Here is a 14,752-nt window from a genome sequence, read left to right on the forward strand (position 1 = left end):
AGGGGGAATAGACTAAGAAAGCATTTGCTGCAGAAGGACATCTCCCCTCTGCAGGCAGCTGACGACTGCCCTGTTGTGCAACACCAAGATGCCAGCTCTCTTCCACTCTGCAGTTCCCAAAGAATTTTTTAGAACAAGCCATTCTTCAATCAGCTGAATACAAGAAAGCTCTCCAAGTGCTTTAAAATAAAACAAACAAACAAAAAGAAACATAGATGAATCCCACAGAGAGCAGGGAGCAGTGCAAGTATCTTCAAATAGTCCTTTGTTCTCCCTGGGATTTCACGTGCACTAATCCAGAAAATCTCTTCTGCTTTGCCCCAAACTTTGGGTGCAAATCAGAGAGACGGGAAAAAACCCAATTTACAAATTCAACCACAAAAATGATGCTAAAAGTAGTAACACTTACTATGAGTTAATTTCTCTTCTGAGTATATGAGTGAGTACTCTGGCTAAAAAGAATCATCTTAAAGAAAAGAACAGAAGCTCAGTGAAAGAAACAGGTTTCACCTATTCTTCTTCACCTTTCTGTGTTGATGGCACCAACCAGTAGCATTTCTTTAGAAATTTAGCTAAACATATTTTCTTTTTATTTAAACGCTGCTGCACTTAAAACAGCAGCTGAATTGGTGATTGGTGATTTTCCCCTACCCAACCTCCACAGATCTCTTCTAGGTTTACCGGGCTTCCTCAGCCCTTGCCTTCCCTGCATCTGCTCTGGGCAGCACACTGCCATGGACCTTACCTGCCTCGGGGCCAGAGCGCACCCTGCTCTTCGTGGTGAAAAAGGGAATCCGCTTTGTTTTAAATCCCTCCTCATTCCTGTGGGCAAAACAAATGGCAACGTGGAGAAAAAAAGAGTAGTTCAGAGCCATTCTGGACCTGTGTGTCCAGGGTGCTAGGCAATGCAGGCTCAGGCCGTTCTACGGGTTCCCCTTGGTTTCTGAGGGATGGGACCGAAGCCCCAAAGTGCAATCACAGAGCTAGACTCCACCAACACTTGTCCAAGCCCAATGGTTTTCTTCTGGTAAATTAACAGAGCTCTGCAAGGCTGCGCTTTCAGCTCCCAGGGCGAGAGCACTTGACCCCCGGCTTTACAGGTGTCAAGGTTAAGTAGGCTGTCAAACAGCAAATTGAACAAGCTTCACGAGAAGCACTGGAGAACCGACCTGCTGCCGTTCCCTGCTCTCACCCAGCAGTCTCGGAGAAGGTGACCCAACAACAAAACTCCAGAAATGCACTAAGACATTCAGAAAATATTAATATGTCTTTATCAACTGACACAGCAACTCCTAAGGACTCCAGAAAATTTTCTGGAGAGGCACCCAAATGAGAAGATGTATGGACGCAAGTATGACACAATTAAATGTAGTTCTGGAGAAGAGACGGACTTGTAAGTCTCTATATTAATCATCCTTACTTAAACATTCTAAATATAAGAATATCACTTTTTTATTGGATGACCTTATTTACGTCAGTCTTCTCTATGAACTTGCAGCTGGTTGAACTTCCATTTAAAAAACAAAGATTTTTCATATTTTCCAAAACAGTACTCCCACGCTAACTACAAACTGCAGTCCAGGCAGATGGTTTATGGTTAAGATACACTCCCCACAAACTAGTATTTGTAGTGATGAACAAAATGCTGGGTTAAAGAAAGTACTACCAGTTCTGAAATTAAATTGCCATTATGAGCAATCTATCCACTTAATAAATGATACAGTGTGCTGAATACCCCAAGAGCCAGTAAAGGATAATCCATCACTGTCACAGACACACAATATACTTCAGAGACGTGGTACGCGGATATCAATGCTTTCTATGTAGGTAATTAATTCACCACTGACACCCTTTGTGTTACACAAGCGATCAGGTTTGCCATTATTTCTTCAGCCTTTGTTTTCTGAGACACAATTTAAAAGAAACACTTACTTCCCAAGTTGGTTTTTAGAAAGATCCAGTGATTTAAGTTGTTTGCAATTCCACTTATCTTGCGAAGGCAATGTAGATAACTGATTTCCCAGCAGCTTCAGAGACACCAAAGCCTAAAAGAGGAAAAGCCTGAAATTAGGACAGTTGGGAGTCCATCAGCCACACAGAAAGAGGTTTTCTAGCACAGCTGTTAAATAACATGAAGAAAGTACATCTTATTCATCAGAACATCCTGTCCACGCTGCCTAGAAGGCAAACATTTCCTTTTTGTCTCCAGCAAGTGTATTTCCTGCAAAAAGGAACATCGCTGTTAGTTCTGGGAGACTACTACTCCACTTGCTGAAAGATTCGATCGGAAAGGACACATTGAAGAGAACACTTTACTGTGATTAAGGAAATCTTCCCAAAGGGAAGACGACAGTATGATTTACATACACAGGCAGCCATGTACGGATGAGAAGTCTTATATGTGCGTGCACACTAATGTCAGAGTGAGCTTACACCTGTTTTCTATGTATAAGATCAACATACAAAATGGAAACTATCTCACACGAGGAGAATTTGTAGTCACTTTGTTATTGCATGTCAATTAAAAATGGAAAGGATTTAAGCTACCTACCTACTTTTTTCCCCTCTCACACTGCAGAGAGAAACTTTAACAATAAGAAGTGAAGTTGACTGGCAAAGCAACACCACAGATGGGACTCAGCTGCAAATACCCTGAATAAGGCTAAACAACAAGCCCTCCTCTAAACCTCACTGAAATATAAAAGAAAGAATCCAACTCATATCAGATTTATAAAGTTTATGCTCTTCCATCTTCCTTTAAAAATAACACTGAGGCTGAAATATTTTCGTGTGGCTGAAAATTCAATTTTCCACTGAAAACCAGTTTTCCATGGAAAATTTTCACCCAGCATTAGTCTGCAAGTGCCCCCACGAAAACTGAAGTAAACAGAACGTCACCTAAATTATCTAGTACTGTAACTACCGTAGTGTTAATGAATTATCCCCTATGGAAATCGTGTTGTACCAGCAGAGACTTCAGCTTTAGGTGAGTCAGATGCTAGATTCGCTCCACAAAATATAAAAGGTTTATGCCAGTTTTCATTGATCTAGATTAACAATGTTTTATGAAGCCAGTCTGCTGGCTTATCTCCCCCTTTCTCAAACGGAAAAATAGGCATCCATGTGACAGAAGGGATGGACAGCTGACAGCGCTGGATCGGCAATTACCATGCAAAACGCTCCCTCTAGTGATACGAGAGGGGCTCCACTGGGCTTTGGTATGACTCGGGAAGGTAAAGTAAAATATAAAACAGCAAATATGCAAATGGAATCACAGGAGGAAAGAGATGGAGAACAGCACAAAGTATAAAACCCTCCCTACCATTCGCATCTTGACAGCTGATGCTTTTATCATCACTGTTCTTCCATTGGCTTGAATCGCCAGTCGTAAAAAAGAACTAGCCCTCCCTTGGCACCGGCTGTCAAGCCCTCTCCAAGGGTCAGCATGGGGCTGTTCAATGACAGTGCTTCAAACTTCTCCCCCAAAATACCCCTGACCAGGAGGCTGGAGGAAAGTAAGGCTACATGTTCCAGAATTAGCACAAACTTTGTTCTGTACAGTCTAGCTGGAGCACTGCATTTTCAGTCCACAGTATCCATCTTACACGTCCCCCATAAACTCTGACAAAAGCCACCCTCCAGGAGGTGAGATTATATGCAATGCTTATGTGCCTGCTCCACAGGGGGAAAATGAGTTGCTGTCAAGTGGCTATGGCTCTTCATGACTAATTCTGGAGACCACCAGTCCTTGTTCTGCAACTGCCTCTTCTCTCTCAGCTCCAACTTCTCCATTTTTGCTGCCTTTCAGAAAGAGAACGGGTGTCTTCAGAAATGAGGCAACGACAACAGTAGACAACTTCCTTCAAACCTTCTGCCGCAGCATGCAAGAAGGGCTCTGCTGCATTAGATTATACCTGAGGGAAGGAACTACGGCATCCAAATTAGGCTTGCTGTCAGCGTGTGATGGGGAAAAGCTGACCAGACTCTAACCTGCATCCTTCCCCCAGAGAGGGTCAAGTTTCTTCAGCAGAAGCAAATTAGTCCTGAGAACGGAGTCATGGCTCCTTTAGAAGGCAACAGATAGTCACAGTTCAAACCACACTCTAGCCCTGCGGGGACTGAAGAGACCGGCTGTTTATTTCCTTTATCTGAGCGAGTCTGAAGAGATATGGATCAGAACGGGCATTCTTCAGGGTAGTCAAAACTTGCTAACTCCACAGCCAGGCCATTAACAGGGACCGCACTGAGCTTCTCCCTGGCACTCTGCACTGGGAGCCTTCACATCCCACCCCTCTGCAGCCTTGGAGCAGCAGCACCCAAGGAAATGTGCCCTTGAAGCACCATCTAGTGTTCAACATTTGCTATAGAAGCTTCCACCCACCAGGCTTATTTTTAACATATGCAGAAAATGCAAGTTTCGGGGACAATAGCCTGTAAGATTCATGCTATTTCAAGAGAAATGCCAATCGAAAACAAATGGTTACGAGAAAGCAGACCCAAATCTGCAGGGATCATTAAAAAAAACAATTGAGGGAGCAAACGATCCTCATCACTCTGCTTCCAGGCAGGAACTAGAGCATTCTTTGCAGCAGACCCCTGAGGTCTGAATTGGACGTGGGTATGAACCATCACTTCTACATCTTTCCTAAAATGATGCAAATAGCCAAACTTCTGCACAAAGATTTACCTCTATTTCCAACTCCATGACCCTGAATTTCACAACCTGGAAGGGAAGCTTGGAGGAAACCACCAAGTTCTGCTTGGTTTCATGCGAAATACAATTTCTGAAGAATTTTGAAGCAAAACTATGTATCTATAATGACGACTGAGAAGAGGAGGCAGATTTGCACAAAGGGGTTTGCAAAAGGTAGGGGAAACATGTACTCTGAACACGTACTAACAGAAATATCTGCAAGGTGGGAAGAACTGACGCTTACTTCGAGCTGGAAGATTCCTGGTGGAACTTCTTTTATTGAGTTCTCAGAGAAATCCACTTCTTTGAGGTGATTTTTCCAAAAAATAGTCAACGCATCCGGTAGGTATTCCAGTGAGTTTCTAGACGCTTTACAACATTTCTGGGAAACAAGAAAGGAAAAAAACTCAGGTAGTAGTAAACGTCTTTAAAGAATCAGGTAGATCAGCTGTCACAAGTTCAATGCATTAACACATTCATTCCAGGCCACCTCTTTAGATTTGTTAATCTGGGTAAACTAATACGCATGCATGCACATAGGATTTGATGAGGAGCAGCATACTCTTAATTAATGGGCAAATTCTTTTTTTTTTTTTTCATAGTTCAAAAGTTATTTTGAAAACCATCTCCATTTGTTTTTCCACCATAAACACTTAGCCAAGTATATTGTTCTCTTGCTCTCCACAGGGTCTCTTGTCATTAACTTTTTTGCAGTAATCAGGAATAAAGTGACAGAGATGTGCAGGTATAGATGCCTGATGTACCCGTGGGTTTGGGCAAAGTTAATTTTGAAGAAAGGCTGTGGGTTCTGTAAAATGATCCTAACAGCACTTCTGTTCATATGAACTAGAAAAACAAAACTAATGCATCCACGGAAGATATGTTTCTGGAAGTTTTCCACCGAGGCCACCAACATTGTGACAAAGGCTGAACCTCAGAAAGACTTGCTCTGAGACTCATAAACCAAATCATGCAGGAGCACTTCTACAGAAACAGCACAGCCCTTTTAGCATAAGATATGTATCACAGTATATTCTTTGCATTGTTTCTACAGCTTTTTTCAGTCTCTGGTTCTGACAGAGCAGTTGGACTTACCAAGGGGCAGGCCCAGGGATCTGGAAACACTTTCAGCTGATTTCTGGAAACATTCAGTATGTTTAGGGACTTGAAGCAGTATAGAAAAACCGTTGGAAGTTCCACCAACCTGTTGTCAGAGACGTCAAACTCCTGCAGCTTCCTTAAACCAATCCAATTAGTTGCTAGAAAACACAAAACATTGCAAATTTGATGTTAGTCTGATAGCGGTCTGATGATGAAAACTCACTAGATAAAGAGCCAAAAGATACCCCAGGCAATAAAAATAACCAGGCCTTTCGTGTATTCTGGACAAAGCCTCTGCAGCTAATACTGGCTTTAAGACATTATTGCAACGGTTTAGGGTTCCCCCTTACAAATCAGGCCTTGAAATGTAAGGCAACACTGGACCTCACGTACTGTTTTCTTCGTCAAATAACTTCTCCATATAGTTTTTGGCAGCGATGAGTTTTTTAAGGTTTTTAAGGTGTAGGAATCCAGAAGGGAGAGTAGAGAGTCTGTTGCTGGACACATCAACCTCGAGTAACCTGTGAAGAGAAGACAGTCAGGCATCAAGAAAACACTAGTAAAGACTCATGTCGCCATAGACATCTACTTTATCAGGACAGCTACGGATCCGAATGAAAGCAGCTGGAATGTGTTCTCCCAGGGCAAAGCAAAAAGTCATATTTAGAAAGTTAACCCTGTTAAGGAGCAAACAAAAATGGTCTGGAGAGATAGCAGTTCAGACACCTGGTACCAGCCAGCAAGCATTCATCTGGGCTTGAACTCCCCTCTAACAGGAGTGGAGCTCACTAGAACCGGAGAGAAGCAGAAGCAACACGGGACAACCCAGAAATAAAAGTCCCAATGATTGTCCTGACAACTAACTTGGAAACATTGAGAATGAAAAAGAGCAAACTCTAAATTAAACCTTGCAACAGACAGAAAATAAACCAAGAAGCTCCTGTGTATGCTCTTATTTAAGTAGTTTTCACACAAGCACAACTGACTCATTTGCACCTGCTCTCTGTAAGCGTGCTGTCAGCATCCAGTGCACACACCTGGTACATATAATTTCGTCGGATGACTGTACGCTGGGTAACTCTGTGAGCTGATTGTCAGCCAGGCTGAGCTTCCTGAGGTTTATCAGGCCCCATGGAATCACAGACGGAAGGGAGACCAGGCAGTTGGCAGACAGGTCCAGCTCAGTTATCTGGCAGGAGATATCAATCAGCCAGTCCAGATCCACCCAGGGCAGTTTGAGGTTTGACCAGTTCACACACAAAGCCTGCACACGTCAAAGAAAGGACAGAAAGCGACATTAATAAAATCCCTCTTGCTTGATTGCGATTGGCCTGTTACAACACCAGGAATCCGGCAGATCAGAGCATAGAAATTTTGCTTACTTCCCAATCTGCTTCTAGGAATTAACTGACTCTGAGATGAAATGATGCCTGGGTATCAGCAGCTCCCACCACAGCTACTCCATGATTTCAATCAGCTGCAGTCTGAAATACTTATTTCAGACTGCAGCTCAGTTATGAGAAAATGTGAGTACATCAGGGTCATCAGTGCAAGGAAATAACCAAGACTTCATTTTCCAGAGGAAATGTGAAACCACCTCTTTGACTTCCAATGAGATCTATTTCCAAAATACCCATTTTAAAAATGCTGGTCCCAAAATGTTTTCATAAACTCAGGACTTTTGACATAACTCATCCTGAAGGCAGCCTCATTGAACTGATTCATTAACTCACCACCAGGAGGCATCAAGGACCTGACACCAAATTCCATTTGCTGTCCAATTTCTCCTAGTATAGCTCTAAGATTTTTAACCCTAAATTTAAAATTAAAAGCAATACATTTGGAGAATGGAGAGGGAGAAAAGGGAAATATAGGTTTATCTCAAATACTTACTTGAGACTCTGAACTCCAAGTAATGGAGGTCGTATAGTTAAGATGACTAGGAGAATGGAATAAGGGAAAGACACAAATAGTTGCATTTTTAAGAAATTTCTAGTAATATTATTTAGCATAGACACAGCGCTTTTCACATATGTACTAGCGAAATGTCAGGGCAACCCTAAAACATGAAGGGAAATATTATGCCCATTGTATCACTGGGGAAACCAAGGCGGAGAGGACAAGCTGTTTGTCTAACGTTACCCTCATTGGCATGTCCCATGGAAAATACACCACGCCAGCCTCAACAAGGAATCAGATTAAGCAGAGTATCCACCACTACTGTAAAACATAAAGCACCTAATCAGAGCTACACTTCAAAGCCTTTACACGTGCATGAAACGAATTCAGCTTTATCACTAGGTTTTTCTTAAGATTGCTGCTTACGAACCCTAGTCTTAAATTCTGTATGTCAGCTGTAACAGTCCCAAAGTGAGCTTATTTACATCACTGGACAGACATCAGTGGCGACAGCTGTGATTTGTGGTACAAAAAGAGCATAAACGCACAGGTCAGATTCCCTCTTCCATTCCTAACCACGCAGTGCTTCAAGAGGGACGGGGTCTTGACGCTAAGGGATTGGAACGTCTTCCCGATATGAGGAAGCCTCACAGGGGACAAGTGAGTTTGTGTTGAAACACTTGACTATTTCTTCCTAGTCATCCCCCTGAATTGCCCCAAGAACTCCCAACGGGTGCGAGACCCCAAAATCTAGGCAAAGCAGGAACCCAGTTCTACACTGAACAAAATCCTGCAGTAGTGCTGTTATCTGACCGGCCACTTGTGAGCAAGTTCAGGGTGCTGCCCTGACTGAAAACACTATTATTCTTTATTTTAGGGAATTTTCTGCTGGTTTAGGCTCCTGGTCAAGGTCACCACGAGTAGACTGACAACGGTAGCGGTGCAAGAGGAGGGAGGCAAGCATGACTGGGGACAGGAGGAGGACAGCATCACTACAGCTCCATCTCAGATCAGCTAAAATTGTCCCTTGTAGAAATACAGCTTAATCAGCAAGGAAATTCTGCTACTGATATCCTTTACACCCTATCATGGTTTGTAGGCCATACCAGCAAAAGCTTTTCTACGCCAGCACAATTAAATCTACATGGCAACTTTTGCCCATATAGAAACAAAAATATTACACTCCTCCCTAACAGTGCTGGGTAAAATCACATACGTACGCTGTTAGCAAACTCACACACCCTCTGCCCTAGGAAAGCATTAAGAATGGGCCTGATTCCCAACAATATGTGTGCCATGCAAATTTTTAATAGGAATTGCCTCTTCAAGCTAGCAGAGAAAGCTAGAACAAAGAGCCAGCTACTGCAAGTGGGATACAGAGTTTGCTTTCATACAAGAGAAATGTTTCTAACAGGGAACCAGCCATTGCAACCACCAACCTCGGCTTGCAACGCATACTCTGTCTGGGTGCCTTCCTTTCCAGGAATGTAGATTTTTTTTTCAAAAGCTGTGTTGAGATTCAGCCAAAACATGGGAGTAAAACAGAACAGGTAGGGGGAAACCCAAGCTCTCAGGCAGCAGTTCCAGGCACTGCTGGGTCCTTAAAAGAAAACCCTGGTAAGTAAGGGGCCTCCTGCTTACCCGCACTGCTGTCAAGACGTGGGGTGTGGAAGCAAAGGGAGCTCCAGGGAGCTCTCGGGCAGGGGCTGAAACGGCTCTTTATTGATCCCAGGGTGGCGGGGCAAAGTGCAGGCGGGAGATCAGGCTGGGATGAAGATCTGGCTGTGAGACCAAAGCTGCCTTGTCCCAGTGCAAAAAGTAAACAGTGAAATTACATCCAAAGGTTGACTTCAGCACGGAGAACCTAAGCTTTTAATTATTACTATATGTATATTATGATTGCCAGGCAAAGACTAGCACTGCGCTGGGCAGGACACACAGCAGAGATGTTGTGCAGAGGAGGTTTACCCTGGGAATCCAGAACAACTTTTGACAGTACAGCAAGATGGAAACGGGGGCTTCCTGACACTTTCTCTTTTGGAAATGGTATCACCATGATCCAATTTTGGATATGCATCCATGACCAGAGTATTCAACCCCCTGAACTACTTACATATTTTACTAAACTCACAGAAGCAAGAAAATCCAAAATTACAGCTAAAAATCCAGGCTAATATTCCATTCAAAAGGCTGTGCACAGGTCTTTCACTCATACACAAGATGTACGAATCTATACAGCGCTTTGAAATGCCAGCAGTGGTGGGAATGAAGGCCTGGAGCTGGCTTGCTCGTTTTGTTTCCACCTCCCAGGAGAAAGCAGGCTCTTGGGGCTGAGATCCTGAATTCAGACTCTGGAGCCCCCGTCCCTGCCCCAGATTTCCTGCGTGGCGCCAGGCCCTGGCTTGGGTTACCCAGCCTCCGGTTGCCATATAGTGGGACAGTAACATTTCCTCATCTCACAGCAGAGCCAGGAGGAAAAATGCACTACAGACACCAACTCCTTCTCTTCCCACTTCACTAAGCTCTCCCAACAAAGCTGCAGTACAGAAAATAAAACAGAAAAAAGAACTGCTGGTGCTGATCCCCTCGCTCAGCTCTTGCTCTGTTTCAACATGATGCTCTTGACAGTGGGCCCTGGCTCTTATTTCAGCACAAAAAGGGACTTGTCCTTGAGTAGACCCCAACCAATGCAGTAAGAATATGACATATAACCTGCTTTTACTAGGTGCAAGTAGGACCATGCCTCTCCGCTGCCTCTCATTTCACTGACACTCATCTCTATTTTGAATTTAGATTACTGCGTATCGTTCATCTCCAAAATGCAGAGTCTTGGCCTCAAGGTATTATAATGTGATACAAAGGTAACTGCAGAACTCAGATAGTGACTTCTAAAACCACAGACAAGACTGAAATCCTAAACCAGCTAGGAACACTGCAGGGTAGGCGTCCGCCTCTCCCCGGCAGCTTTTAAAATCTCAGCAGAAAGCACCTTGCGCTCAGTCCGCCTCCTCATCTGGAGTCCGGGATTGACGGCGCCTCTTCTACTCGAGTGCTGCAAGCTGGAGCGATCAGCCAACCACTTCAAAATAGTGGACCACATTCATCCGTGGTCTAAGTACCCTGCTCTCAGGGGAGTTACATTAGGGATTCGTTTGGCTGAGCACCGTAGTGAAAACAGAATGAAGCGGAAAGAAAGCTCGACTGCAACGCCATGAAGAGCAGGGGTTTCCTCCCCAACTCACACCTCATCATCTCCGCTAGCTTCCCAGAAAAGCCTGTCTCTTGGCGGCCAAAAGGCTGTGATGCCGAACTTGCTGAGCCTAGGAATCAACCCAACCTTTCTGTTTGGCACCAGCTGGAGGGCGAGTGTCTGCCGTTCCCAGGCACAGCCTGACTCTGAGTGGCTCATTGGTCTTCAGAAGGGCAAGGAAAACCTCTGCAGGCTCCTCTCCCTGCCAAGGCAAGAATTTCTCAGCGGGGAGAGCCCGCGAGTCTTGCAAACTGAATGGAAACCATCTAGCGCAGCGATGTCAGGGCATACGTTGAGGAAGACAAGGGACTGGAAACTGTGCAGAAGCAAGAAACCCCACTGCTCTGTGGCAAGTAATGATAAAGTATGAACTGTAAATGTGAAAAGCATTTACTTAAACTTGAGACTATTTGGGAAGGTGGTTAAAAAAGGCTGTTAGGCATTTCTCCTAACTGACGTCACGTGCACCAACAGCACCTCCCTGTTGCCGTAGATGGACTATTACAACGAAGGTGATCTAATTCCACTGTCAGTAACACTAGCGTGAGTCTTGAGTGGAACCGCTGCAGATTTCTCTACTGATGGTGACATAACTGAGATCAGCTAGGTGGTGGACAAAGAAATCAGAGGATATTCACACACATACGCATACATTTATATGCTTGTATTTAAAAATCTTGGCAAAACGTTTCCTTGGGAAAATGCAGTAGTTTAATTTCTTTTCTAGTTTGCAGTGGGAAAAAAAAAACTAACACTGCACACATTGAAAAGTTCAATGCATCTCCCTGCGGACTACACCCATCTGAACGTATGGCATCTTTGCCCAGACGCAGGAGGTTATTTTTGGCATTTGCTACCTGTTCCTGTAAAAATGAAGCACTTCCCTCTTTTTAGCATGATAGTGGCTTGGTATGGGGATATATTTACACTCAGGGAAAAAAAAAGGAGAAACAAGTATTAGAAAAATGAGATGTGACTCCTCTAGTCTCAGAAAGAGCAGCAGCACGTGCAGCGTGACGGCTGCCTGGATGGTGTGACAGCTACACAAAGGCCTCCAACCACGATCTGCGCACGGCTGGTAGCACTCACCGCTGCGAAACCACTCTGAAGTCCTCTGTGCAGTGCTCCCACCTGGAGATAGCTCAGGTGGGACAAGCCCTTTTTGAAGTTTTGGGCTCATTTTGAAACGACCAGTGCTTGGGACAGGCATCACACCGCTAATGACCTCAGAAAGGCTAACGTTCATGAACCTCGCGAGATACGAAGAAAGCATCGAGGTAGCTTGTTTGTAGCTGCCAGGAAGTTGTGTTTGAAAAAAGTATCAGGGTCTGTGACTGTCAGACCTGAGCTCTGCAGGCAACTAGGACAAAATTGCCTGAATTTGGCCTAGTCTGCCAAACTGAATTCAAAGAGAAAACCTTACATATGCAACATATAAAAAATACACAGCTACTAGAAGAATCAAGGTCAAGCTTCTGCGTTTGTTTGGGGGGGGGGGTTGCCTTTTTTTTTTTTTTTTAAACAGGCCCTTCTGGCAATTAATTAGCTCATGTTTTAAGACTTCTCTCTTCTTCGCTCCGGGTGTGACAACAGCAAAGCTGAGTCATTTATTACAGCAGCAAAGTTAAATATTGCCAGCAAGTTCACACAGAAAACAGACCTTTTCTCTGTGGTTCAAACCTTCAGGAAATTCTACCAGCTTTCTCTACAGTGCTAGGAACAGTAATCCTTAGACGCTCCAGTCAGTTAGGCTGCACACTGCATCATCTCATCTGGTCCTGGTAAAAGCAGCAAGGAACTCTGAAAAGAGGATGCCAAGCCACAGTGTTCTGCAAAACAACATCCAGGGCACCATTAAGCCTATCTGCCACCACTCTCACCATGGGGTCATGAACCACACCTCAGAAGTGCCTGCAAGGAAACTCAGCCCTGAAGATGTTCCTGAGGAACATCACCCAAGACGTGGTGGTTTTTTACTAAGCACAAACACAAGACTGACAGCCATGGGTGTGGTCTACCCTCTGAAGCACCAGAGCTGCACCACTGAGGGTTCTGGAAGGATTTAAGACCATTCAAAAAAATTCAAAAAAAATTCAAAAAAAATTCAATAAAATGGTAAAAACAGTCATTTTCAAGTTGAATTATCTATTTAGTTGGAAAGCTTTTCTTCTTAATAGACATGTAGTTTTCTCAACTCCTATCCCGAAACATTGAGCGTTTAGCTTCCTTTTATTTATTTGTCAGTGAAACTACGAATCCTGTAGGGATGACTCCCAAGCGGCTGATTGAACCTGATGAAATCAAGCTCACATATGTGCGCTGTAGTTCCTGACACTGACAGGATCATCTGGAAGCCAGCGAGACAGGGTTTGGACAGGAAAACAGGCAATGGAGAAGTTTAACACTAAGAAAACGCCTCTGCTTATTTATACTTAACACCAAAGCGGAATCGCCACCCCACAAGGTTACAAGCTGGGCAAGCAACTACTCAACCAGCAATGGGATTTGTGCAGACAGAGCCCTGACCAACAATCTCCCTCACAATTTGTCATCACATGTCTCTATGGCTTGATGAAAACTGTAACCATTGAAAACTCAGGGCTCTGATGTTCCTGTTCAATCTCAGTTAATCTAGCTGCTGAAGGTGAAGATGAAAAATGCCTGAAAACTAAAACTAACAGTAGAAGTGATCAATAACATGAAATACCACATGCTTCCCTACAAAGCGGTGACACTGGGTGCTGTGGGACATCCTTCACTTCTGAACAAAGCAGACTGGATAATAGAGATTACGAGAATGAACAGTATAGCCTAGTTATACAAAGATACGGGGATAGCCATGAAATGCAATAATACTCTGCATTAAAACAATGCCACTCATCTGAGGATCTCTAAGCGACATTACAATGTACTAAGCTTTCCGGGAGTTCTGTGAGGCATGAGTTGAAATATCCCCATTTTACAGCAGAAGAAACTGAGATACTAAGTGAATTACCAAATTGCTGAAAGTCTATTAATGGCTAAGTAGTGAACAGAATTCTTGCCAAGCTAAGAAGACTTCAGTTTTTTCCTGTTGGTTAACAAAATTCAGGGCATAGTCTCTGCGTCCCAACAAAAATCCTTTACATGGGACAAGCACAGAGTTTACATTAATATCACATTATGATGTGAACACACGTGACTCTCTCTGCTGCTCCAGATAGCCAGACACGTCCTGAGAGTGATAATAAAGGCTACCAGTCATCTTTTACCGCTGAGGACCTGAGGCAAGAAGGAATATATTTTGAGCTTGCTCATCCCCGGCTCCAGCCTAACCAAGAGCCACGTGAGCCTGTTTGTATGGCTGTATCTGAGCTAACAGACCCGAGGCAGAGAAGAGTTTATATGCTCAGCTCTGTGCCATGCTAACACTCCTGGCCAGCACAGAGCTTGTGCGCAACCAAAATGTACCAAAGAAACCTAAAGGAAGTGATTTGCCTGGGGTCACAGAGGAAGCCTACAGTAGACCTTTCTTCTCTGGCATGCTTTGAGCACAAAGCCAATGTCTTCTTTCCACACCCTAAGCCTAGTTCACACACTGATGTTAAAATGGCCAAGCAGAAGCTGCCACACGTACCAGCTTGCACAGTGATGCTATTTAAAGGATTCATGTTATACGCCTTGCAATTCAGCACTGGCACGAAAGCCACTCTCACAGCTCGTTCTCTAAATGGGAAGCAAACCACAAGGCACTTAGCTGAGAAGGAAAGTCATCAGCCACAATGCTAGGCAAAGACAAAGATCAGTTATGAACATGATGCTCCTTTAAA

General features: G+C 43.9%; 1 protein-coding gene across 1 annotated transcript in view; it reads right to left on the reverse strand.

The window, feature by feature from the left end:
* The window catches only part of LRRK1 (leucine rich repeat kinase 1), an 83,414-nt gene that overhangs the window by 40,838 nt on the left and 27,824 nt on the right, over window positions 1-14,752 (reverse strand). Inside the window, exons 7-12 of the mRNA XM_068959062.1 lie at window positions 6,832-7,058; window positions 6,188-6,315; window positions 5,789-5,952; window positions 4,938-5,075; window positions 1,933-2,045; window positions 746-822 (exon numbers count right to left, since the gene is read on the reverse strand). Of these exons, the coding sequence (XP_068815163.1) occupies window positions 746-822; window positions 1,933-2,045; window positions 4,938-5,075; window positions 5,789-5,952; window positions 6,188-6,315; window positions 6,832-7,058 (847 nt within the window). The remainder of the gene's footprint in view (window positions 1-745; window positions 823-1,932; window positions 2,046-4,937; window positions 5,076-5,788; window positions 5,953-6,187; window positions 6,316-6,831; window positions 7,059-14,752) is intronic.

The sequence above is a fragment of the Struthio camelus genome, chromosome 12 (genome assembly GCF_040807025.1).
Source record: "Struthio camelus isolate bStrCam1 chromosome 12, bStrCam1.hap1, whole genome shotgun sequence".
NCBI classification, from domain to species: Eukaryota; Metazoa; Chordata; class Aves; order Struthioniformes; family Struthionidae; genus Struthio; species Struthio camelus.